At 39.2% G+C, this 23,740-nt stretch overlaps 3 protein-coding genes across 3 annotated transcripts; 2 read left to right on the top strand and 1 right to left on the bottom strand.

The window, feature by feature from the left end:
• Positions 1-6,943: 6,943 nt before the first annotated feature.
• GCK72_016722 (uncharacterized protein) lies at positions 6,944-12,561 on the top strand (the record flags this gene model as incomplete). Its single annotated transcript, XM_003101683.2, has 5 exons — positions 6,944-7,092; positions 8,125-8,305; positions 10,127-10,336; positions 10,781-10,941; positions 12,123-12,561. 5 exons carry the CDS (start codon positions 6,944-6,946, stop codon positions 12,559-12,561), a joined length of 1,140 nt encoding a protein of 379 aa, XP_003101731.1.
• Positions 12,562-14,058: 1,497 nt separating this feature from the next.
• GCK72_016721 (uncharacterized protein) lies at positions 14,059-15,406 on the bottom strand (the record flags this gene model as incomplete). Its single annotated transcript, XM_003101632.2, has 5 exons — positions 14,059-14,342; positions 14,389-14,617; positions 14,662-14,843; positions 14,895-15,047; positions 15,100-15,406. The coding sequence occupies 5 exons, from the start codon at positions 15,404-15,406 to the stop codon at positions 14,059-14,061; spliced, it is 1,155 nt and encodes a 384-aa protein (XP_003101680.2).
• Positions 14,921-15,412, top strand: GCK72_016720 (uncharacterized protein; the record flags this gene model as incomplete). The annotated part of the gene is made up of 1 exon (XM_053731649.1): positions 14,921-15,412. One exon carries the CDS (start codon positions 14,921-14,923, stop codon positions 15,410-15,412), a length of 492 nt encoding a protein of 163 aa, XP_053580562.1.
• Between the last annotated feature and the right edge of the window lie 8,328 nt (positions 15,413-23,740).

The raw sequence follows: 23,740 nt of genomic DNA, 5'->3' as shown, positions 1-23,740 counted from the left end.
CATGACTCAAAGAAAAAACTAGTTATTATTTATATTATTACTACCAAACCTTTTTCCCACGCCATACCTAATGACTCAGTCTGTAATTATTTTCTTTATTTTCAAAAATATTTTCTGCTGAATTTCTGACCATACACCAGTAATAATAGATAAACTTTTGGAAATTGCATAAAAAAGTGCGTCTGAAATTCCATTCTAGATTTTCACATTACGTCTGGCAATATATTCTTTGGAATCGCCATAATTATATATTGCAGGGATTTTTGATCTAGAAATTCAAACATGTTTCAAATAAATTATTACCTATATATGTATACTTCCTCTAGATCATAATCTTACACTTTTTCACCGACCACATTTCATCACGTGCTCCATACCCAGTATCCCAAAAGTGTCTGTCCACCAGATTTTTCATATATTTGATTAAGGTTCTTTCTTATTTTCAGTAATCATAAATTCTTATGGGAAAACTCCCCCTAGCTATATATTCGATTATTATCAGTTGTAATCCAAAACAAGATAATATTTTCATATAGTATTGTTTTTAAGTAATGTAGGTGGCGAAAACAAAATCAAATCATGGTACTGATAGTCTAGACACGTTCCTTAGAGGGAAGCCTAACCGTAGAACATGCATACTTAACGTTCCACAGAATTCCAAATGCGTTTAGTTAGCAACGAAATGTTAAAAGTATGAGGATTCTGAATCAGTTTTCAAGGGCCCGCCAAATTAAAAAAAAATTATTCGTATTTACACAAGTCGCTTCATTTTGACAGTAGAGAAATCTTGAAAACAGATTCAGAATCGTCACGTCATCAGATTTTAGGTACATCTCGTAAAAGTTTTTGGGCCTGATCTCTAAAAACCTGCCAGATCATAACTGTGAGTCGCTACTTAGTAAAGTGGACAGCCCCGACCCGGTGAATCGAATCAGTATGTTATGTACGTAGCCGTCAGAATACCAAATCGGTTACCAAATCGGCGTAACTACATATTTCGAAATTCTGATCATCCGGTTGAACTAACTGACATATGTACTATACCCCTCGAGTCCTGTGCGCACTATTAGCACGGTACGCTTCTTACAACCGCGCTCTACCGAAACCGAAGAAAATTGTGTGCGAAATTGAGAGACTCAGAGAAAAAGAGACATTTTTCCAGGCGATTTCGGTAGAGCGCAGTTGTAAAAACTGTGCCAAGGCTAATATAAGTTCTGCTTGAGTTCCGTGGCTAGTGACCGAGATTTTGTAATAATCCAAAACTAGGCCAGCACAACCTAGGCCACCTCGGTTTCCGTTCCTAGATCTGCTAGCAAACCGAATAAATGTGCATAACTTCTGGCAAAAATATGAAACCAGAAGCCCGAATCATTTTGAGCCCCCACCCTGAAATTCCTTCAATTTTCAATTACTGGCGTCTTTGTCAAAGACACCACGCTATCTGAAAAAAACGGAAATTAGTCGCCCAACTTTTCAGCTATTTTGTTTTTGTTTCATTACCCTAGTCACGCCCTTTTTCTTCCCAAACCCCACAATCAAGACACCCCTTTGGAAAAAAAAGTGACGTCACCCCAAAAAGTTCATGGGAATGTATAAAAATACGGACGGCGCAGATTCCTTTTGCCGCCCGACTCAACTCCCACCCAGTCAAGTCTCTCCGAAAAAAACGTAATTATTATTCGGGGGGCTCTTCTCATCTTTTTCTTCTTCCCATCAACCTTTTCATCATCCAACTATTCCCCCCTGCCGGAGGATGCTTGGTGCTTAGAAATGTCATCAGCAACTATTTGGTTTCCAGAAACATCTCGTGTTTACCTGGGCAATGAATTATTTAAGGATATGAAAGGGGGGGGGGGGGGGGATTGCGTGAATCTGCACTTCCACCTGTCTCTTGACACCTACCTGTTTTAGATTTAGAAACTTGGTGTTTATAAATAAAAACAAAATTCTGAAATTCACGTTTTTTCCCAACTCCACTAACCTTGGTCCGTGATGTGAATCTTAATACTCGGTCTAGTCTTGTTTTGGTGGAAATGGGGTTGACTTGGTTCAACGGATATAAATAAGTATTGAGAATCTAACTTTCAGTTTTTTTTTGATTTTCAGATAAATTTTGATTTTGGACATGTCTATATTGTTTTCTAAGCGTAACTCGCTTCAAACTCAATATTATGAGCTAAAATATACACCAAAATGTGGATATCAGCGAGGTCTATGTCTGGGTGGGATCTACTACGAGCTAGAATGACTATTTGACCTTTTTCGCGTTTCGGCACTTTTTTCCCGACCCGGCGCTTATTAACGTCCAACTAATTGACCCGAGGATATAGAACTCGCCGAGATCTACATTTTGGTATATTTTTTTCTGGGGACCAGTGTAAAGTCATAAAGTCATGGGGTCATCCCCTCCCGTCAGGACGTCAGGACGCGTATCTCCAGACAGCCAGTTGTCGAGAAGTGTCAAAACTATTTTCTGGGAACATGTGTCTTATCTTCAGGTACACTGATATGACATTGGTGACTGTGAGGTATTGGTCTAGATTTACGGTGAGGTTTCGTAAATCTACACGTTTTTTTTTGTGAATGACGCTAGCTATATAGTTGAAAAGCTAACGTGGTGAGGATTCTGAATCTCGTTTCAAATTTCAATCGGAATTTTGGTGAACTGACTAGAGAAGGCCTCCAAGTGATCGCGGTTTATGGAATGTGACCTATATCATTAGAAAGCTGAGAAAACGCTGATTCGAAATATATATTCAGTTTTTGCCCACGAGTCCTGGTATTCTAGAAAAACGAGGTCAAAGTTTCACACGTCGGTAAGGTAATGCCATGTCAGCGGTCCAAACTTTGACCTCGTTTTTTTTGAATACCAAGACTCGAGGACAAAAACTGAATATATATTTGAAATCAGCGTTTTCTCAGCTTTCCAACTATATAGATCACGTCCCTTAACTCCACGGTCACCTTACGGTAAGGTCTATTAAATCGACACAATGTCACCATAAAAATCCCCTTAGTTGGCTTCATGGTAAAAAGCTGAAATTTGGAAAATTTCGAATAAACAAGGTACAATAGTTTTTAGTTGAACTTTTCTAAATCTTTGCCAATTTTGTAATTGGCTAAATTTTCAATTTTGCTGAGTAGCGACCCATAAACATTTTCAATGTTCTCTACTCTCCCAGCCCCCCCCTTTCTAACCCTAATTAAGTCCACTACGACTCAAAAAAGCCCTAATTAACTTGACCTGGAGCAACGTTTTAACTTTTTGAACCCTCCCACAAAGAACATATAAACTCCTCAACTCAAAAACTTTCGTTCAAAAGAATCAAGTGATAAAATCAAGACGTCAAAATCAACATTTTCTTCTTCTTCATCCTCTTGTCACCCATCATTCATCTCTCAGTGTGGACTCAGAAATTGTCATGTTGATTCTTTTTTTCTTGTTCTCCTCCAATCCCATGTTTCGGATTCCTGTCACTTTATATCCTTCCGTTTTCTTCTCCCTTTTTTCAGCTAAATTGGTAGGAACGGATACTCGAAAACAAATCTAGTTTCTTTTCTCTCGGCTTGTTCAAATATTTTTAGTGTGATTACTTCTTCCGTTTTCGTTTTGCATGTACGCTTATGAATTTGCAGTACGCTCTACCGCTAATGGTTAAGTACACCAAAAAATCAACTTAAAATCTTCTTCTGGAAGTAACAACAATATTAATGACGCCTATTCACTTATCTCAAAAAAGGGCAAAACAAGAAAACATAGGTAGGTTGATTTCATCTGGCGTTTGATCGTTTCCTTCCCTTATTTATATAAGACGCGAATAATATAAACAAGACATCGTTGTTGTCTGCTCTAGTAACTGCTTTCCTATGTTCCTTTTTCAAAAATAAAGCGACGAAAAAAATTAATTCCGCTATTCAGGAGGAGGAGTATGGATATTGTTGTGCATCACACTTCAGAGGAGAGGCCTGAATCATTGTTGCTTTTGCTATTGAGAGTGATCAGAATACCAATTGCTCAAATTGATTTCAGTGCCGAAAGCTTTGCCCATGTCTTGCCCATAGTGTTTACCTGAGACTTGTACCCAAACTGTACCACTACTTACGGAAGGCTAAATGATGATTTGCCCGCCTACGCCTAATTGTAAGATTACCCATCCGTTATTTAGTTAGAGCCATGACATAACTGTACCGCTAGTCAAAACCGTGGAGTCTCAAGTTTTTCAAGGTAGCAATCTCACCAGCGTAACCCCGGACTTTTCCTATACTTTAGTGTGTCATAACTCTGCAGATTAGCTCCGCCCACCATTTTTTCAAAATCAAACTCCAAAATATCTTTTTTTTTAATTCCACCTGCTGTTTTCAACCCCCCTCACTTTTAAAAATAAAAATTCTTACATAGACATTCTTAAATTCGATTTGTTATTATATATATATATATATATATATATATCAATTTAGGTCAGAAAAAGTAACAGATTAGATTGACCAATTCGCAATGTTCTGATGTTTTTTTCTAAGATTCTAAAATTCAACTGCGCTCTTACTAGAACATTCTATTAGCTCGGTACAGTTTTTACCACTGCGCTCCACCAAAATCCCTTGAAAAATGCCTCTTTTTCTCTGAGTCTCTCAATTTCGTACACAATTTTCTTGGTTTTGGTAGAGCGCGGTTGCAGCTAGCTACGCAACTACGCTCCACCGTTCTGGAACATTCTATGGCGTGATCAAATTACTTCCTTCATTTCCTTTTTTATTCATTTCCTCCTTCCTCACCAAAAATATCTCCTCTCATTCTATATTAATTTACCGATTGTCTTCCTCCATCTATCTTCTCCCGAGAAACTCATAAAACCGAAGGCAATTGTTCTGTCAAATGGCCGTAGCTCCTTAAACTCTTTTGGCTTATCCCTATCCTTCTCTCTCCCCTTCGCCATTTTGTTCTTTGTGTATGTCTTGGTTTCCTTCCCCCCAAATAAGATTACCTGAAAGCGAAACAAAAAATAGACTCCAACAAGTTCATAGTTAATCAGATTGTGTTTCTTTTACTTCGGATCCGTTTCACTGGGTTTTGGAGAAAGCTTTTGTTTCACTTTTAGAACACAAAAACACAAATGTTTGTTAGAAAGTTCGAGAGTTCACTTTTTGAACAAAGTGTTATCATTAAGCTAATCCTGATTCTTAGAACATCTGGGGGATTATGGAAATTTGTTCGTTCTGATTTGAGTGGGACTAGATTCATAAGAAAGAACATTTTAGCAAATGAACAGCGGCATACTGTACCTGGCATAACTCTTTACCATGACGAGCGTGAGTAACGTTAAGCATACCAAAATGGAGGTCTTGAAATTTACAGCACAATAAATATATTTGAAATTTAACTATCACAGCTTCAGAAGCCAACCTATGGCTACGTACTGAACTGTTTGGGTCCGGTTATCCTTACGGTTCAATATGTAGTATTTACGGCATTGGTTGACTTAATTTTGAGCTTTTGGTCAGTCTGGAACACGTATTCAGTAAGGTCCGTCAAGCAGAAACCTCCATTTCTGAAATTCTGAAAATATCAGAAATCTGACAAAAGTTTGACCTTCAACGTGTTTTGGTTCTTATTCTCAGTGCTGTCAGAGTCTCATGACCTACTAAAAAACGAACGTCATGAGAACCTTGAAATTAAGATACAAAATTCTGATTCCGAGAAATAATTCTTACGGTTTGGTGTATCTTGGTGCTCCGGGGATTGCTGGTCCCGAAGCTGAAATTCTTAGGACTTTTTTCTTTTTTTCTCAACCTATCTAAGTCATCCTTACTGTAAGCTCTTAGGTGCCAATTGAGTCGGGTCTATCCGAATTTGTCCTATAGTTATCAGGATCTGGGAACTTATTTCTGTAAAAAGCTGAAAATGTATAAATTCTGAAACTGAAACCAAAACTTGTCTAGTTTGAAAGGATAGCTGATGTCGTGACTAAACCGACACTTTTCACACGTCAGTAAGGTAATGTCAGCGGTCCAAACTTTGACCTCGTTTTTTTTCAAAGACCAGGACTCGAGGGCAAAAACTGAATATATATTTGGAATCAGCGTTTTCTCAGCTTTCCAATTGGATAGGTCACATCCCTAGTAAGACTTCCCCAAGACTCCCAGTTACGATCTATAGACCAAACCTCATAGACAGTACTCACCAACATTCTCAGAATCCTCAAACAAAACACTTCCCTATCCAGACAATCCCCTGGCGGAGAGTCTGCTTTGTCTACTATCATCAATCTTTGGTCCCAGATGTTACCTAAGTTTTCCAGCGTGCCGTTGCTGACCTCAAACTTCTATCCCCTTTAGTACAATCCCCACAAGTTAAAGCCTAGACCTCAAAAATCTATTGTCCATGCCTTCATTAGGGGACAGTGATGTTGACCCTAACCCCAAAAAGGCATTCATCATACTTTCCAAGTACTGCCCCTGTCTCCCTTACTAATCCTTGTGCACCTTTTTCTTCTTTCCTTTTGTTTTCTCTGAATTCCACCCACCTTCATATGTACATTTACTTTTTTTCTTTTTTCTAGTTAGCTCCCCCCCCCCTCTTTTCAGCAAAACTTCCAGCAAAATGTGTCATCTCCAGAAGCTACTGCATACTTCCAGCCTCTTATCCATTCTTCTCCCCCTTTTTTTGCTCCATCCCCCACTTTTTCCGTCAGAGTACTTGGGCTCCGCCTCCTCTCCTCCACTTTTGGGAGGCTCTCCTCGTCATTTCGCTTCTTCTTCTTTTCACTCGACTTTTTTTGCATTTTCTCGTCAAAAATAGCTTTTTGACTATAATTGTTTCCTTTTCATTGTTCTTTTTCAGTTTTCAGGACTAGGAATAACAAAAATTTACGAAATCTTTACTTCCCATCTCTCCTTAGCCATTTTAATTGAAAAAATTCAAATTTTTTGTTGAAACCTTTTTCAGATGAATCTCACCAACTCCAGCATAGAATTCCCACCGCCACCGTTAGCGGGCGCCTCGTTTGCCAAAACGGCGATACCGTACTCGATATGTTTTGTTGTGGGAACACTCGGGAACACCGCTGTGCTAAGCTACGTGTTTTTCATCACGAGGTGCGTTTCTGCGTTTTTTTGGGTACCATATGGGGCCAAGAGGGACGATTAAAATTTAATGAATGAAAACAACACACGCAGTTCTTGGAAAAGTAGGAGGAAGTTCAAAAATGAGAAATAGAAAAACACTTCCTGGCGAGACATAATTGGGGTCAGATGGATTCAAATGTTGCGTGCTTTTGAGGGGCGTGACCTTTCGAAAAAAAAAATGAAAAGGGGGGATTTTTTTGCACTGGCCTAACTTTTCAAATGAGGGAATCTCGGTCATCATAATCACTATTGTCGCTTTATTGTTATAGGCTCACTGTAACAGGTGGCCGAAGACATGAAAAAGTTCGGCCACCATTTTTTGGCGCTTTTGCACGCAAACGGCTTTCAGACGTAAAAATTGGTAAAAACGGCGAAAAAACGAGAGAAATACCCAAAAAAAAAACTCTGAAAACTAGCCAAAAAAACTACAAATTCTGGAAAAAATCGCAAAAAACCGCTTTATCATTATAGGGGTACTGTAAGGTGGTCGAATGTGTGAAAAAGTTCGGCCATCATTTTTGGTGCCATTAAACAACAAAAACTCAAAAACCCCTCTAAAGCACCCTAAAACTCGAAAAAAACCGAGCTAGAAACGCTCAAAATAACCGAGAACTCACTCTCCCCAGTTCATAACTTTGCTGCGTAGCGACTCCAACGGTCAACGCAGCGAGGATCACAAAATCATCAATAGAGCGCACTTACACCTTCCCCTACCCTATATTAGCACTACACGCGTCTTACAACCGCGCCCTGCCGAAACCGAAGAAAATTGTGTGCGAAATTTAGAGACACAGAGAAAAAGAGACATTTTCAAAGGGCATTCCGGTGGAGCGCAGTCGTAAAAACTGTGTCAAGCTAATTCTCAAATTGACCGTAAACTCGCTCTCCTCATGGCGTACATTCCCTGCGCATCTACTCAATTACTCTTGGCGCCAAAATTCATCGAGTCATTAATGGAGCGCATACACCTCCCCCCCCCTTTTTACATTTCCCATATTCCAGATCCCTGAAATCCTCCGTCACCGCACTCGGGAACACCTTCATCTACATCGTCGCGTTATGCGCCGTCGACTTGTTGGTCACCGTGTCCATCCCATTCTCCCTCTCCAACAGTATCCTCAACAATTGGGTATTCGGAGAGCTGGCGTGCAAGATTCATTGGATGCTCGAGCTATCGAATAAGGTTTGTGTGTGTGAAGTTTGGTTTCTTAAGGATTTGTGGGGAGGGCCACCCACACCGAATTGTTATCCTTCATGACTTTATGACACTGGCAAGAAAGTGAGAACAAAGAATTTGAAAATGGCACGCAACTTTTGTGTTGTGTGTGTGTGTGCTTTAATTCAAACAAGATCCACCCCTTGCTCATTGCTCTTAGGCGAGCTTCCGCCTGCAGAGGGCTCCGCTGTGCTCATTTTATGTTCCTGTCCCCCCCCCGCTCCTTCTCGGAAAAGAAATTGAAATTGGATTCTTCTGACGAAAGGATAAAAAGAAGAAAAGAGAATGAATTTACATTGGGGATACTAATTTCGATGTGTCATCATCATCATCAAAACGTTTTTTTGATTCCTTCAAGATTTTGAAACTTATAATCTTGATGGATGATATGAATGTGCGAAAATTGGGGGGCCGCCTATTGAATAGGTCATTTTCATTTTTATGAATAAGTAACGGAAAAGTGTATTCCGGAAAGAAGAGGAAAAGGATGACTGCACTAGTAATTATTTTTTCGCAAGTCGTCACATTCAGAATCCAGAAGCACACACACACGCACACACAGAAATAGAAGAAAGGGGGACGCGGATTGTCCTGACAATTGAATCAGCCAATCTTTTTTCTTACTCGAATCTCGTCACTTTTTCTGGATCTTTTCTGACAAGGATTTCCGAAAAGGGGGAACTTTCTGAAAAGGGGGGGGGGGGGGGAATAGATAATGGGTTAATTAAATTGTGGAATAAGCAAGGGGGTAATGATCAGAAAACAATATGTATAGCCGCTCTAAAAATAAGTTACTGGTGTCTTCATTTTTGTAGTTGACAACTTTTTGATAGCTATTTTAGGTTTTGAGATATGAGCCTTTAAAGATAGGTGCATGAGCATTAGAGAGGAAGAGGCTGCAGAGAAGCGATAGTGTTTCGTTTCTATGCTTAGTTACTATATCTCAAGGTTTTTTCAGAAATTTGAAGTTTGTTGGTTGAACAAAAATGGTTGAAAAAACAAGGATCATCGGGAATTTCAGATTTATTCGAATTTTTAGTGAAAAATCGCCCAACTTTGACAAGATGACACGCTATTAATAATTGTTCAATTAGTACAAAACTAACATGGTTTTATAGATCGAATCTAGATCTACATTTTTGTAGTTGGCAACTTTTTTTATAGCTATTCACGCTTTCGAGATACGCGTTAGCTAAGATAGGCTACACGACAAAAAGAGACGCAGAGAAGTCAGACGCTCTCGTTTCTCTGCGTCTCTCCCTCTCGCCTAATCTTTAAAGGCGCATATCTCGAAACTTTGAAGATCTATCAAAAAGTTGTTAATTACAAAAATGAAGATAAATTCAAGCTAATTGAACCATAGGTGACATCATGACTCATTTTCACCGTTTTCCATTCATAAGTCTTCCAGGAAAGACCACCAACTTAAATATTTGTTCTCCCTCATAGGACACATATTCTGAATACCTAACTATCTTGACCTATGTTCTTTCATAAAGTATTTTCTTACCTAGTCTTTCCTAGACACCCATATTCTATGGGTTCATGATTTTTGGACTTAGGCTCACTATTTCTTTAGTACGCTAACCCAATTATTAACAATGTTCACTTATGCATTCTGACATGATATGTACGAAGTCCGTACTACGGACATATGATACGTTACACGTTGGCAATTGGGAAACTTGATTCTAGAACTTGATTCCAGAACTTGATGACTATAACTTCTAAATATGGGATTCCAGAGCTTCTAGAAATTCTGAGACTTTTTTCAGTTTTTTTTTTCAGATGTGCTCCACATTTATCCTCACCGCGTTAGCATTCGACAGGTACATGGCTATATGCCATCCTGAAATCAAAAGGATACATGAGATGCGTCACACCATCTACATCACCACAATCCTTGCATCATTGTCATTTGTCTTAATATCTCCATTCTTCCTCTACGCGAGAGTCACAAGTTTTGGAAACTTGGGATACTACATAAGCTCGAAAAATGTAAGACTGAGATAAAAACGGAAGTCTTTGGAGACGCGGCTTTCAACCGATCTAGAAATTTTTTCATAAGTATTTTCGACTACGGGGAGTCCATTTCTGCAGGCAAAGCTTGCTAAATGTCTCTGCGAGCCGAGTTATGAGCTCTCAAACTTTTTGACATGGAGTTCCAAATCGGCCGCTTATACGTCACCGCTGCGGTTTACCTGTGCTTGTACGTTGCAAAAACGAGTATCTCTTGGGTATACTATTGGAATCCCATGTGAAAAAGCTTAAAGTTAGAGAGCTCATAACTCGGCTCACAGAGACATTTAACCGGTTTTGATGGCAGAAATGGACTAGTCGAAAGTACCTATAATCAAATTTATAGATCCTTTCAAAGCCGGACTTCCCTTGTAAGGACTGCCGAATAGAACAACAATCTTTAAATTATACAATTTCTTGCAGGAACGACATCCCGTCACTCGCCTAATGTGCACCGACGGGCTGGGACGTGAATGGAAGCTGTGGGTGTCCGCATTTCTAATATTCTTCGCGTTCGTCTTGCCGTGCACTCTACTCACGTATTTCTACGCGAAAATCGTGCTTCGTCTGAGGAGACAAAGAAGGTACTTTTCTGGAAGACGATGATGAGTCAGAGCTGAGAATAAGAATCAAAGATTTATGGAGACTAGGGGTGGTGAAAAGAATGGGAATGTACAAAAAGAGGGAAAAACAAGACAAGGGTTACAATGAGTATGAAAAAAAGAAGAATTTCAAAATAGAAAAGAAATAGGGGAAATTACTTTTTTCGAAAAAGGGGACACACAAAATTATTTCTAGGAATTGGGGGAAAGGGGGTACAGTAGTCCTTGGGAGAAAATAAGGTAAGGATTTTGAGATGGGGCAAACGCGCTCTATTGATAGCTCGGGAAAATGAAGGCTAGGAGTTCAGTGGAGCGCACTTGTAATAGGATCGGGGGCTAACTCGGTCGAATTTTTTTCGATTGACAGTTAGTCGACCATGGTCTGACGGCTATATCGGGACTTTTACCTCATTTTTGAAGAATGAACTTAATTTTTTGAAGGACGGACTAGATTTTTTGAAGGAGGACTAGACTATAACAAAATGTTGTCTACGTGACTTATTGGACCGTCTCTGACCGGATGTTTTTAACTTATCACCGGTTGAAACGGCATGTTAGATCTTGGCAAAAATTTATTGGCACAAGGTTGCCATCTGGCATTAAAATACCTATTATTCGAAAGCTCATGTCTTGAGAAGTCTGAATCTTTCTAGGATCAAATCAGGTCGAGATACATTGAGCAGGCGTGTCACAGCTTTGAATTCCTGTTTTCCGTGATTCTGTATATTGCTGGAATTCTGACGTCACCCGGATTCTGAATCTGTATTCAAAATTTTGCTAGGACCAAATTGGGCCGAGATACAGCTCCACAAAACTGCTTTCAAACCTTCGAGCACAGTATTTAGTTTCATAGTTTCAAAACACATTTAAAAAATAATAAATACCGAAAAATGTTACATTTCAAAAAAGCTGACGTCAAAAGGATTCTAAATCTGTATTCAAAATTTTGCTGGCACCAAATCTGGCCGAGATACGCACGATTTCATTTGGATACCGGAAAAGTCCTATGAATCGTTCTGCCAGGTTCTACTTCAACCCATTGTATCTCGGTCCACCTTGGTTCTAGAAAAAAATTGTATACAGATTCGGAATCCTCACGTCTTCAGCTTTCTAATCATCTAAATCCCTTGATAATACCCAATCTCACACTTTCTTTCTTCCAGAACAATGCTTCAATCCCGAATCCCCCTCCGCCGCATCACCATCTACACCATGGCGGCCACGTTCTTCTACCTCTCCTGCCAAATCCCCTTTTGGCTCCCACAAATCTACGGAATATCCTCCATAGTGCTCGGCTTCAAAGTCAACCCAAGATTCATGACATTCACCTACTATTCACACCTTCTTCCGTTCATCTCTGCCGCATTCAATTGGATATTTTATGCAAGACTTAACAGTCAATTCAAGAAAGGATTGGTGTTGGTGACGGAGCGGATGATAAGGAAACGGACGAGAAGTTTACATCAGAGTGAGAAAGGGGGGTACAGTGAGGCTGCAGTGGAGCTCACGAGCAAGTTTGACGACGTTCCATTGATGTGCCCACACTGTGAAGCTCAGCTGTCTATAAGGTCGAGCAGCAACGGGAAGAAGGCATCGCGTTGAAAGAATCGAGTTAATTGGTTTCTTAATTGGTGTTAATTAATGGTCTCAGCTCTGAATCTCACATAATATCGGGAAGTGTCATTAAATTCCATTTTTTGTTCTCTGTGTGCGGGTCTTTTTCAAAATAAATTTTTTGATCTTTTTCACGGAGAAAGTCATCTGGAAAGATATATAAATAGATATATAACATTTGCAACATTCGGAAAGTCTGCGAACCGCATAAATGATGTCATTTTGGAACAATTTAGTGTGACCGGGGCTATAAAGTTACCAAATGGAAGTATGCTACCCAATTTGAGAGGCAACTTTGAGAGAAATCCAAGTAGGAAGTGTTTGTTTGAAAAAAGTCATTTGCAGGAGGAAAGGGGACCAATTGTTCATTGGAAAACTTTTTTCTGAAGGAGGAATGTTTTTAGTTTGGTTTGGAGATGTTTGAGGTATTGAAATGGGTTGAAAAGATTGACCAAAACAAACTTTTTGTTGTTCTGAAAAGTATTTTTCCGATTTTGGGTGTTGGTGCCTAACTCAGAACATTTTCCAACAGGTGCTCAGGAATTTTCAGAATGTCAGTCATTTTAAGGATTTCAAACACATTTTTAGGCACAATCGTAATCTGGAACAAAATTATTCAAAGCTTGGTTACACTCTCTTTTTGCAGAAACCAGAGGGGACTAACTTTTAAAAAAATTTGCGGCTCTAAAAAACTTTTTAAGCTCTCCATTTTTGTAGTTGACAACTTTTTGTTAGCTGTTCAAGATTTTAAGATAATAGTCTCCAAAGCTAGCAAGTTGTATTTCAAGACGAGAAAGCGCAGAGAAATTAGAGTGCCGGACTTCTCTCCGCGTTTTTCAGTGCAATCGCATTTTTTTAAAGAAAATGTCAAATTTTCGATCGAAAACTAACTTTTTAAGCCGAAAAGTGCGTGAAAATCAATTTTTAATTCAAATTTTGGAGTTTTTGGCAAAAAATTGATAATTTTATCTCATTTCTCGGTTTAAAATCTCGTTTTTCGCTCTGAAACCTCGATTTTGCAATATAAATCATGGAGCAGACTCAAGATTAAAAAATATATAGTAGCTAAAAAAACTAAGAAAAGTTTTGTTCTTGGTGAAATGATTCTAGTAACATTTAATCATGGTTACAGCTCCAATTCCACATAAATTAGATTTGTATCACCGCGTGATTATCTGAAGCTTCACTCCTTTGTATACGGATGTATCTTGTAACTGTGATAGCCAAATAAAATTGAATAGAACGTAAAAGACAAATATAGTGCAATTAAGCGTGGTTGCAAACAATGTTCTAAAATACCATATACTTGACAGTTACATTTTTCAAATTGAGAAAGTTGAAGGCTTTCGGTAAGGGTTAATTAAGCATGATGACAAAATCATGTCCTTTGTTTTCAACACGACATCTTCCTTATGGATGTATATGTGTTATCAAAACATTACTTCAAACAGTCATAAAGAAATTAATGATTTATTCCAACTTGATTTAAATAACAGCGTTAATAAGAACAAAACCAATTTGATCAAGTGGAGCGAATCCCAAATCCTTGGTGGTCACTTCCCAGTTTCCAGAACTAGTCAACTCGGCAATCTTAGCTGGATCGTTTGCATAAGTGAACTGATTCACAGCTGTCTTGTGCTTAAACTCCTTCAACGCAGCCAATCCCTTGATTCCTCCGCATGCTGGTACATTCTTCTTGAATGTCCATCCGCCCTGAGCAATAGCTTGCATTGGAGCCACGACGCCACGGGCGATCAAAACACCGTATGCTGAAATAAAGAGCATGTAGAATAAGGCAAGATCAATAAAACTTACATTTTGCAGAGTCACTTGCTACATAAAGGGGCATGAGTTCCCCGCAGACTGCGCTCATTCTTGTTAAGTCGGCGGATATCCCTTTTCCGATAACAAAAATTCCAGTGTTCTTCGGAATGAATCCAGGTTTTGCAGCATAGGCGTCAATAGATGGTGGAGCACCTAAGGTATACTTGTTGTTTCCAGAAGTAAATTCAACAAGTTGGTAGGCAGGGTAGAATGAATGGGTCTGAAATTTCACTTTTTCTAACATTCCAACATCTCGCCCCTTACGTAGTTAGCTTTTCCAATCGGCTTCACAAAGTCCGGAGCGGCGTTTGAGAGAACAAGTCTATCTGTTTCTCCAGAAAGGGCGTATCCAACGAGACGTGTTGGGTTGTATCTTGAAGTGTCGATAGTAGTGGAAGCGATGTTGACCAATTGGTTTGGTTGCGCCTTAGACCAGTAGGCGTATTCTAGAATTGGTATCTTACCTATTTTGTTGAAACTGTGTGAAGTAAACTAACGTTGCAAAGCATCTGAGTACATCTCAATGATCGGGACGAGATCGTTGGAGCTACAGTATCCTGGGTATGGAGCGACGAATCCGATTGGCTTGGCGGTGGTGGCGGCGGTGCTAGTCTTCAAGGCAGAGTCGATGAGGCGAGTGGTAACTTTTCCTGGAATTTTAAAACTGGTTACTGTCTATAACTCTGAAATTCCGGAACTTACCATTGAGGTTAGTGGTATGCTCGTAGATTCTTCTCAGCTTTGGACACTCGGCGGTGGTACACGAAACAGTGTCAGCAGCATAATCATCCTCATAAAGGTATCCAATAGACTCGGCGGCTGTCTTGAAATTGTCTACTTGAACTTGATCGTAACTATCCTTGACATAGTAGGTGAAGATCTTGTCATTGCCGGCTTTGTTGGTGAAGGTCTCAATCTTGATCCGATTGACATAGAGTCCCGAGTCCTCTTGGGCGGCACAGAGTGCGAGGAGTCCAAAGAATGGAAGGAGTTGGAAGAAACGAGTCATTTCTGATGATAATGGGGTGATTTTCGCCCCTTATATTGGGTTTTGTGGCGTGTTGGCTTTCGATGAGTCGATTTGAATAATTTGAATTGATAATCAACTGTTAGTTGATTTGAATAACCAGCGAGCAGAGAGCAATCGGGGAAATCAGAAATGAAAGAAGGTTTCGATGAGGAAAATGAAAAATCTTGTAGGTCATAAATGTTGAGAAAGGTGGAGACAGAAAGTTGGAGTTTTAAATGTGAGAGTTTCCAGAATATAACTTTTTTCGTGACACAAATGGATGTAAATGCGTTCCCTGGGCTTTTTGACCCTAGAAACGGTACTTACAGAAAGTTCTCAACTACAAAAATTCTGAAACACTGATTCTGAAAGAGTCCTGTAATTCAAGATTTTCCAATTTTGATCAAAAGTTCAAAATAAAATCAAGAGATCAAAATACAGTTCATTTTTGTTCACTGATCTTTTATGCAAGTGTTCAAAAAGTCAATTCATTGGGAATGATTTGAATTTTCGAACAAAAGGAGATCAAAGTAGATTGATTTTTGAATAGGAAAGGATCACTAGAGTCCTTGGAGACTCTGAGTCAAGTTTTGTGAAGGAAATCTAGAAAATTTTGGGAGTTTGAGATACTAAAGAATAGTTTATTTTAGCAGTTATATTTTGGTTCCGTTTTTGATGGGTTGAGAGAATCCGAATTCCGGTAATTTTCAGTTTGCTTGGATGAGTCAGTCTGTGAAATGTTTCAGTTCTGGTCAAAAAATTGCACTCTAGAACATGTTTGTCGTTTGCAGGATACTGTACTGCTCAGAAAGTTATATATCAGGATATATGGGACATGACATGTCGTATACAGTACTGGCCATAAAGAATGCGACACTTGCAGTTTTTAGTTGAAAATGGTCAATTTTGTGACTGTGAGATGGTCTTCCTGATAGTCTCACAATATTGATTGTTTATGGAGTGTATAGATCACAAGTAGTGTTTCATTTTTGTAGTTGACAACTTTTTTGTACGAGCACATCCTAAGAAGTTATCAATCGTCAAAGAATTTTCTCAAAAATTTTGCCCTTTTTCAGTGCTAAAAGAAGACATTTTTGAGCTGTTTACATTGACTGCCTGTAACTTGCTAGGGAGTATCCGTACAAAAAAGTTGTTAACTACAAAAATGAAGCTCTACTTTTGATCTGTATAGTCCATAAACAATCAATATTATGAGACTATCAGGAGGTCCGTCACACAGTCACAAAGTTGACCATTTTCAACTAAAAACTGCAAGTATTGCATTCTTTATGACCAGTACTGTATCATTGAAAAGCTGAGAAAACGCAGAATCCAAAATTATATTCATTTTTTGTCCTCGAAGCCTGGAAAAAAATTTTTCTTGTGTTTTTTTTCTCATTATCATTAAACGGGAAAACTTTTTTGGACGTTAGATTCGCTGATCAAGAAGTTACTAATCACGCTACTTCTAATCACCGGGGGATAATCATATTCATGAATTCTGAGTATAAATCGGGTGCCGTTCTATTACAGGTGTCGTAATAATACAGTATTTACTGTACGTACTGATTGATTTTTAAGACGTGTAAGGGTTTTACTGATGATCCCAACTTAGGGTCGTGTAGATTGAATATTGATTCAGTTTTTTTTGTAAATATACATACCGTAAAAACTATAATAGAAGCGCCCCTCTAATAGAGGCGCACTCTGTAATAGAGGCGCCCCCATGATATGATTGAAATAGTTTTTCTGCTTTTCAATCATTTTTTTCAAAGTTCATAAAAAAACATAATAAACCCCAATTTTTTCGTTCAAATGGTGCAAAATTTGGGGTTTTTGTGAAATTTTGTCAGAAAAAATGTTGGCTTGGTTGAAAAATAAAAGCGCCCTCTGTAAGAGAAGCGCACTTGCGAGAGAGGCTCGAAAAATTGAGGCGCATGCGCCTCTATTACAGTTTTTACGGTATATAGATTTGTCCACCCTACAAATATTTTCGTTTTGAGACAATTTAGAGCACCATGAGACACTTTTTAAGTTTGAAAATTTGCCCTGAAGCCAATCCTCCAATTCCAAAACCATCTGTCACTCCATGTACTCCCAGAAAAAGTAGTAATCCCGAAGACATTTGAGAAAAAATCTTCCAGATGAGCACATCCCCCTGTTTTTCCTTCATTCGATAGCACGCAATTAGCCATGCGTGCATTGAAAGAGAAGCCAACCGCACAGTTTACGGAAAGGATGACCATTCCCCGAGAAAATTGGCGGTTTCGATAAATGTGCACTAATGGATGTGTCGTCGAATCGAATCTGGTAGCCAGTTGTCACCATGTATAAAAGTGTAGAAGTGTATTTTCAAAATACATAGCTAATTTTCCAGTTTCCTGAACTCGTACCTCCATGAATTACATAAGGGGTGGGGGGCACTATGAATATTTCAATATGGGACACTCGAGTAGTACGAAATTCGTTTGAGAAATGTCCCTCTCAAATTGGCATAATAATCATCATCGTCTGTCTCGAGTCTAGAGTCACAAGTACGTATTTGCCCCCCCCCCCTTTTTTTCTGCCTTGTATGGCCATTCGTTTGCCTTCCTCATCAATCACACACCACCTTCCCTAGCAGCGTCTCAATTGACATCTAGTGACCACTTCTTTCTCTCTCTCTTATACTTTTTGCCGTTATTGACTCAAGCTGCTGCTCCAAAAACCTTCTACTTGGTAAATAGTAGAAGGCTTACCCTTAGGTAGGCTAACTTGTACCTGTGCAACCGTAATCCCTGTATACCACATGTCTTTGAAGTCAAGCGGAACCCCTCTAGACTGTACAAACAATGACTGACTCTGAATTTTCAAAGATTACAAAAAAACGGGAATGAAAACCGTGACCTTCCAAAAAAAGCGTCCCCAAATATGTGTGGATGTAGCTGTTCGTATGGAATGGCAGGTGTCTAAACAAACCGGTGCTCTGACACATTGAGGGCTCCGAGTGTTGATGAAGCTGAAATATGATACGTTATGGCGACCCGCTGTTCGAGAAATGGATGAGTGGGATGGTATAGAGAGGTGTTCTGATTTGAATTTGGATGAGTTGGACCTGTAGTTCAAACATTGTGTGTACGGAGCACCTACAGGTACTATAGTGTAAGCTAGGCGCCTGAAAAGTAGCTAAGCTCTTTTTCAGCGCTATGTACTAGCTCCCAGTCGGCATTTCATAAGAATTCCCCTCGAAAATTGAATAGGCGAGAATAATCGGTTTTCAGCAAATGCCCAGGGTGTCTGAAGTTAGGTATTCGGAATAAATTAGTTGGCTTATTACTTTTTTGGCAAGATTGGATTTTTCGAGGAAAAATATGTAGAAAATAGCGGCTAATAACATTTTAGGTCATTTTTTTCTGCATTTTCGCGGAAAACCAATTTTCTTATTTACAGCCAGCCAAATATAACACTTTTGGGGCTTTTCACTAAGGATTTTACATCGCGACCAATGTAAAAACGTCGTTTTTCAGTTGGACAAGTTACTTTTTTATTTAATTTTTTTTTTTGAAAATGTTATACCACTAGAATGCTGATATCTCAAGGATTCTGAAACTGTATTCAAAACTGTTCTGCGACAGAAACTGACGGATATACACGAATTTTGGCGAGCCAAGCTTCGAAAGTTTGACCTGAAACGCAGTCAACGCTTTTCCAGACTAATCAGTAGCGCATTTTGAATAAAATGACGTGAGGGGGAAGCTGGAATCTCAAGGATTCTGAATCTGTATTCAAAACTTTTCTGCGGCAGAAACTGACGGAGATACACGAGTTTTGTCGAACCAAGCTTCTCAATGATTTGTATAGGCTTTAAAAGCTCATGTCTCGAGGATTTTGTATCTGTATTCAAAACTTTTCTGCAATTATCTGCAAAACTCCATAAACACCCGTATTCCTCCCCAAAAACAAGTGTTTCTTTTTCAAAAATAACTCAATTACCTACCTTTTGTCACAAAAGCTCCAATTACCCCTTACCTCCCAAGTCCCCCTTTTCCTTTTTTGAAGGAGGGGGACCGGACCGAAAAGTCAAGATAACAAACACATGGAGCCGGCTGAACAAACACATCTTCATCACCACCATCATGATGGCAACATGATACTTTTGTTAGAACGAAAACGAAAAAGAGCCTCGCGGAACCGGATGACGTCCTCTTTTGTCTCTATACGTCGAGATAAGCGGTCCAATTAGTGTGCTGGCTAGTCGGTTTGATCCCCCGTCCCAGCAATTACAAGGACACCAAGAATGAGCCCCCTAGTAAATGGTGGAGAAGGAGGACACAATTCAATTTGGTTGTGGTGCGCCTTCGGAATTGAAATTTTCATTTCTTCATTCTCCGGAATGAGACAAGAGATGCGCGCGCGGCGCTAAATGATGAACCAATGAATTGTTAATTGAAACTTGAGAAGGCTAGGCTTTTCTGTAAAATATGTATTCCATATGAACTTGGATTAAGAATCGAGAACGGGTATGTCCTTGAGAATTCATTTCATCCGGAAGCGACCTCTATTTCCGCCCGGGTCTCGATTCCTGATCCCCCTATCCCTTTTCACGCCTTTTCCTTTGACACCCTACCGCCACACACACGGATATAACAGTGTGTGTCACTAATCCCTGGACCGACCGCCGAGGGGAAAATGTGTACTAATTGCCTCAATTATGCAAGTTACGTCAAAAAGAAAGAGGAGAAGAATTGGAGATGATGATGATGATAACGGGAAGAGCAGCTGGCTTAATGGGCGGTTATGGGATGCGCGGAAAATTTGAACTGTAGATTTGATTTGTTAGGACAGGTTTATTTCTTACATTCTGTAAAAAAAGTTTTCGTAAAATTTTCTAAAAGTTATACGAATAGAAAGCTGAAATTATGAGGATTCCAAATCTATTTTCAAATTTAATCTACAGTCAAAATGAACCTTATATGTCTCGGCGGGTTTTGTTTCTAGAAAAATTTTGAAAACGGATTCAGAATCCTCAGGATTTTAGCTTTTTTACAATATTTATAACTTTTTTAGAAATCTTTAAAAGTTAACCCTTTAGCGCACCCGGTAGTAGTCTAAGCCATCTTGCCGACGGCAGGTTTTGGCCTGTACAAAATAGCTGTCAAAACTAAAGTAACCTCAAAATTTTTCAATTAAAAATTAATTTTGCAAAAAGCTGAGATCATAAGAATTCCAAAACTATAAATAAATTTAATATATCATCAAATTGAACCGAGATGCAAAGCTTTTTAGTTAAACATGAAATTTTGGATGGGACGAATTTCGCCTCTCTATCTCAGCACATTTTGACCCGAAACAAATTTTGAGCACAGATTCAGAATCCTCACGTCTTCAGCGTTCCAACAATGTTTATTTCATTTAAAAAATCTGAAAATCCTGACCACCACAGGAAACACAAAAACTCAATGTTAAAAAGATTGGTATCTCGAATTATCTCCAATATTTTCAAAATCTAAAAACAGATTCAGAATCTTCTACTTCATCACCATTTTTATTACATTCTTCAATTTATGAGACATCCCCCCTGTTGCCACCCAGATGTTCCTAAACGGCAACTATCGCCCCCCCCCCTTTATGTATGAGTCGCCAATTAAGTCTATATCCGGCAATTAAATAGTATACTATATATTCTTCCATTCCCCGCACTCTAAATTTATGTCTATCCTAAACTAAAGGATCCATCCGCCCTCCTGGCGCCCACATTTTCATTTTCATCTCGGTTTCGACCATCCCACTTTCAAATTCAAGGGCTTAGGGTCTCATCTTTCCAACACACATTTTGTATTTCTTAATGTCTCTCGGGAGAATGGGATAGACAGGTGTCAATTGCCCCAGCCTAATTCGATGTTCCCTGACTGTAAGATGTCGTCCCCCCCCCCTCTCCGGTTCAACCCCTTAATTAGGTTCGAGAGCATTCGACACGTGGAGAGACGGCAGACACATACAGCTACTGTAGTCAAGGATTTTTTGGATGATGCTGCATGTCCTCCCCTCCCCCTCATATATCTTGCATACTCATCTCAATTGTATTGCTTTTTGACCATGTGTCACTTTTTTCTGCGATGTCGCTGTGTTTGACACGACGCCTGAAATCTTCATTCTCTATTTTTCGAAAGATTCTTGAGCAGCAACAACAATGCCAATTCAAAATGCAATTTTGAAAAGAGAAGTGCACTCGGTGAATTCTGGATTCCGGTGTTTCGTTGCGGTTTTTAATGAAGACTTCTGTCGTGTTGGATTAAAAGTGATGTGTATGATGCGTCAGGACTGGTTTTACTTTTGGGATGAGTCAAGGGGTGATATTACTATTTTGGCAAGAGTCGGTTATTTTTGAGAACGATATGTTATAAAACAAGTCTAAACCTTTATTTTTGCAGATGACAACTTTTTCTCATAAATCCTTCATGTAAAGATATGAGCCCAGGAAATGTTTCGCATACCTAATTTTTGAATCATATTTCAGAACATAAACTTTGAAGTTATGCTACACTTGCCCCAGGTTTACAAATTCTTGATATTTGGTAAAACAAGTCTTGTTCACCATTTTTGTAGTTTACGACTTTTTGATAACTATGCTATTTTTTGAGATAGAGACGCAGAGAAGTCAGACACTCTAGCTTCTCTGCGCGCGCTCTTTCTACTAGTTTTTAAAGGCGCATATCTCAAAATCTGAAAAAACTATCAGGAAACCGTCAACTACAAAAATAAAGCTTGAGACTTGTTCTATTTAGATATTGTAAAATTTCAATATGAAAGTAAGATTTGACAAAACGACGAGGATTTGAAGTTTGAGCATGCCTCTGTAGAGGACGGCTGTCCTTAAAGGCGCATATCTCAAAATCTGAAAAAGCTAGCAAAAATTTGTATATAGGAAAAATATACTTCTAGACCTGTTCTTATTAGAAATGTAATTCTGTCAAAAGGAGGAGACGCAGAGAAGCTGGAGCGTCTCGTTGTCTGCGAACTCTCCCTCTCTTCCTTTTTGGTGTCTATTTTTAAAGGCGCATATCTCGAAAACGTGACGCACTACTAAAAAGTTGTCAACTACAAAAATGCAGCTCTAGATTTGTTCTCCTACCCCTGCCTTTTCTTGTTTTTTGAAATACCCCAATTCATCGCCCCCTTTCATTACCACTTTCAAACCCTCCTTCATGTGTAACCCAAAACCCAGCATATAGTATAGCACCCAGCACTTTTTTTTGTTTGATCAAGTTGTTCTTTTCCTTTTTTCTCCCACCATCACGCAACCTTTTCCCCATGTTTGGTATAACCTTGTCTTTTTGACACCTTCGAGCCCCCTCACACACACTTGTAGAGGGACGTCTTCTTTTCTCAAGAAGACTCCTTCCTCTCGGTCATACATTGTCCTTCATTCTATTGTTCTGTGTTCGTTTCGAGTATTATGGTTTTACTATCCCCCAATGCCGACGGGGAGGGGATTTTTAGTGGTGGTGGTTATCCTTTTTTCCCTTTTGTGAGTCATTGATTCCGATTCCACCTTTCAAAAACAGGCGCCTCGACAAACAGGACAAACAGAGCTCTCTCATATTAGGGTGGCTAAAGTTTCCCTTCCATCTAAGGCCCCGAGATTTGACCTACCTCCCTCTAACAAATCAAATAAATCTCAACCTTTTCAAGTGCACCATCGGCTACTCAAAAAGAGAAGCGACCCCAAAAACATCTCCCTCTCTGTGTCCACAAACTAGCCCCCCTGCCCCAGGCCTATTGAAATGGACACCACTGTCTTATTTATATTCTCCGTCTTCTTGTTCTTCGGGGTTCTTCTTCCAACGAATTTTTCATCGCGTTTCCGACACATTGTTGTCTCGCTGAGGTGTCAAGGAACAGCAGGTGGCAAGTCGAGGTCAAACTATTTTTTTTTGTTTTGCAATAGCTGACATGAAGCATGTTGAGAGAAGAAGCATGTTTTCGAAAACAGAAAACAGGAAACTCATTTTCTCTCAGAATCATAACTTTTTTCCAGACCCTTCTTGAGGAAGTCAGAACGCGTCTTTTTCATTTTTTCCATTTTTTTCTTCTTCTTCTTAGATGGGTTTTGATGTGACCAGGCTTTCTTGTCTCAAAAAGCATGGCCCGAACAAAAAAGTCGTAAATTATTATTTTTCTGGTTTTAGGATAGTGTTGCAGGACCTTAAAAAGCTTAACATTTTAGTGATCCCCCTATTTTGAAGGTTGGTGTAAAAACCGTCTTTAAGCTTGACAGTCCAGTTATTTCCAAAAATTTGCAACCGTAAAATCATACTTTTGAATATTTATTTACAAAATTTGTTTTAAGTTTTT

Source organism: Caenorhabditis remanei, chromosome V (assembly GCF_010183535.1).
Source record: "Caenorhabditis remanei strain PX506 chromosome V, whole genome shotgun sequence".
NCBI classification, from domain to species: domain Eukaryota; kingdom Metazoa; phylum Nematoda; class Chromadorea; order Rhabditida; family Rhabditidae; genus Caenorhabditis; species Caenorhabditis remanei.
The sequence above is the reverse complement of the archived record's forward strand: the minus strand, read 5'-3'. Positions and strand labels throughout refer to the sequence as shown.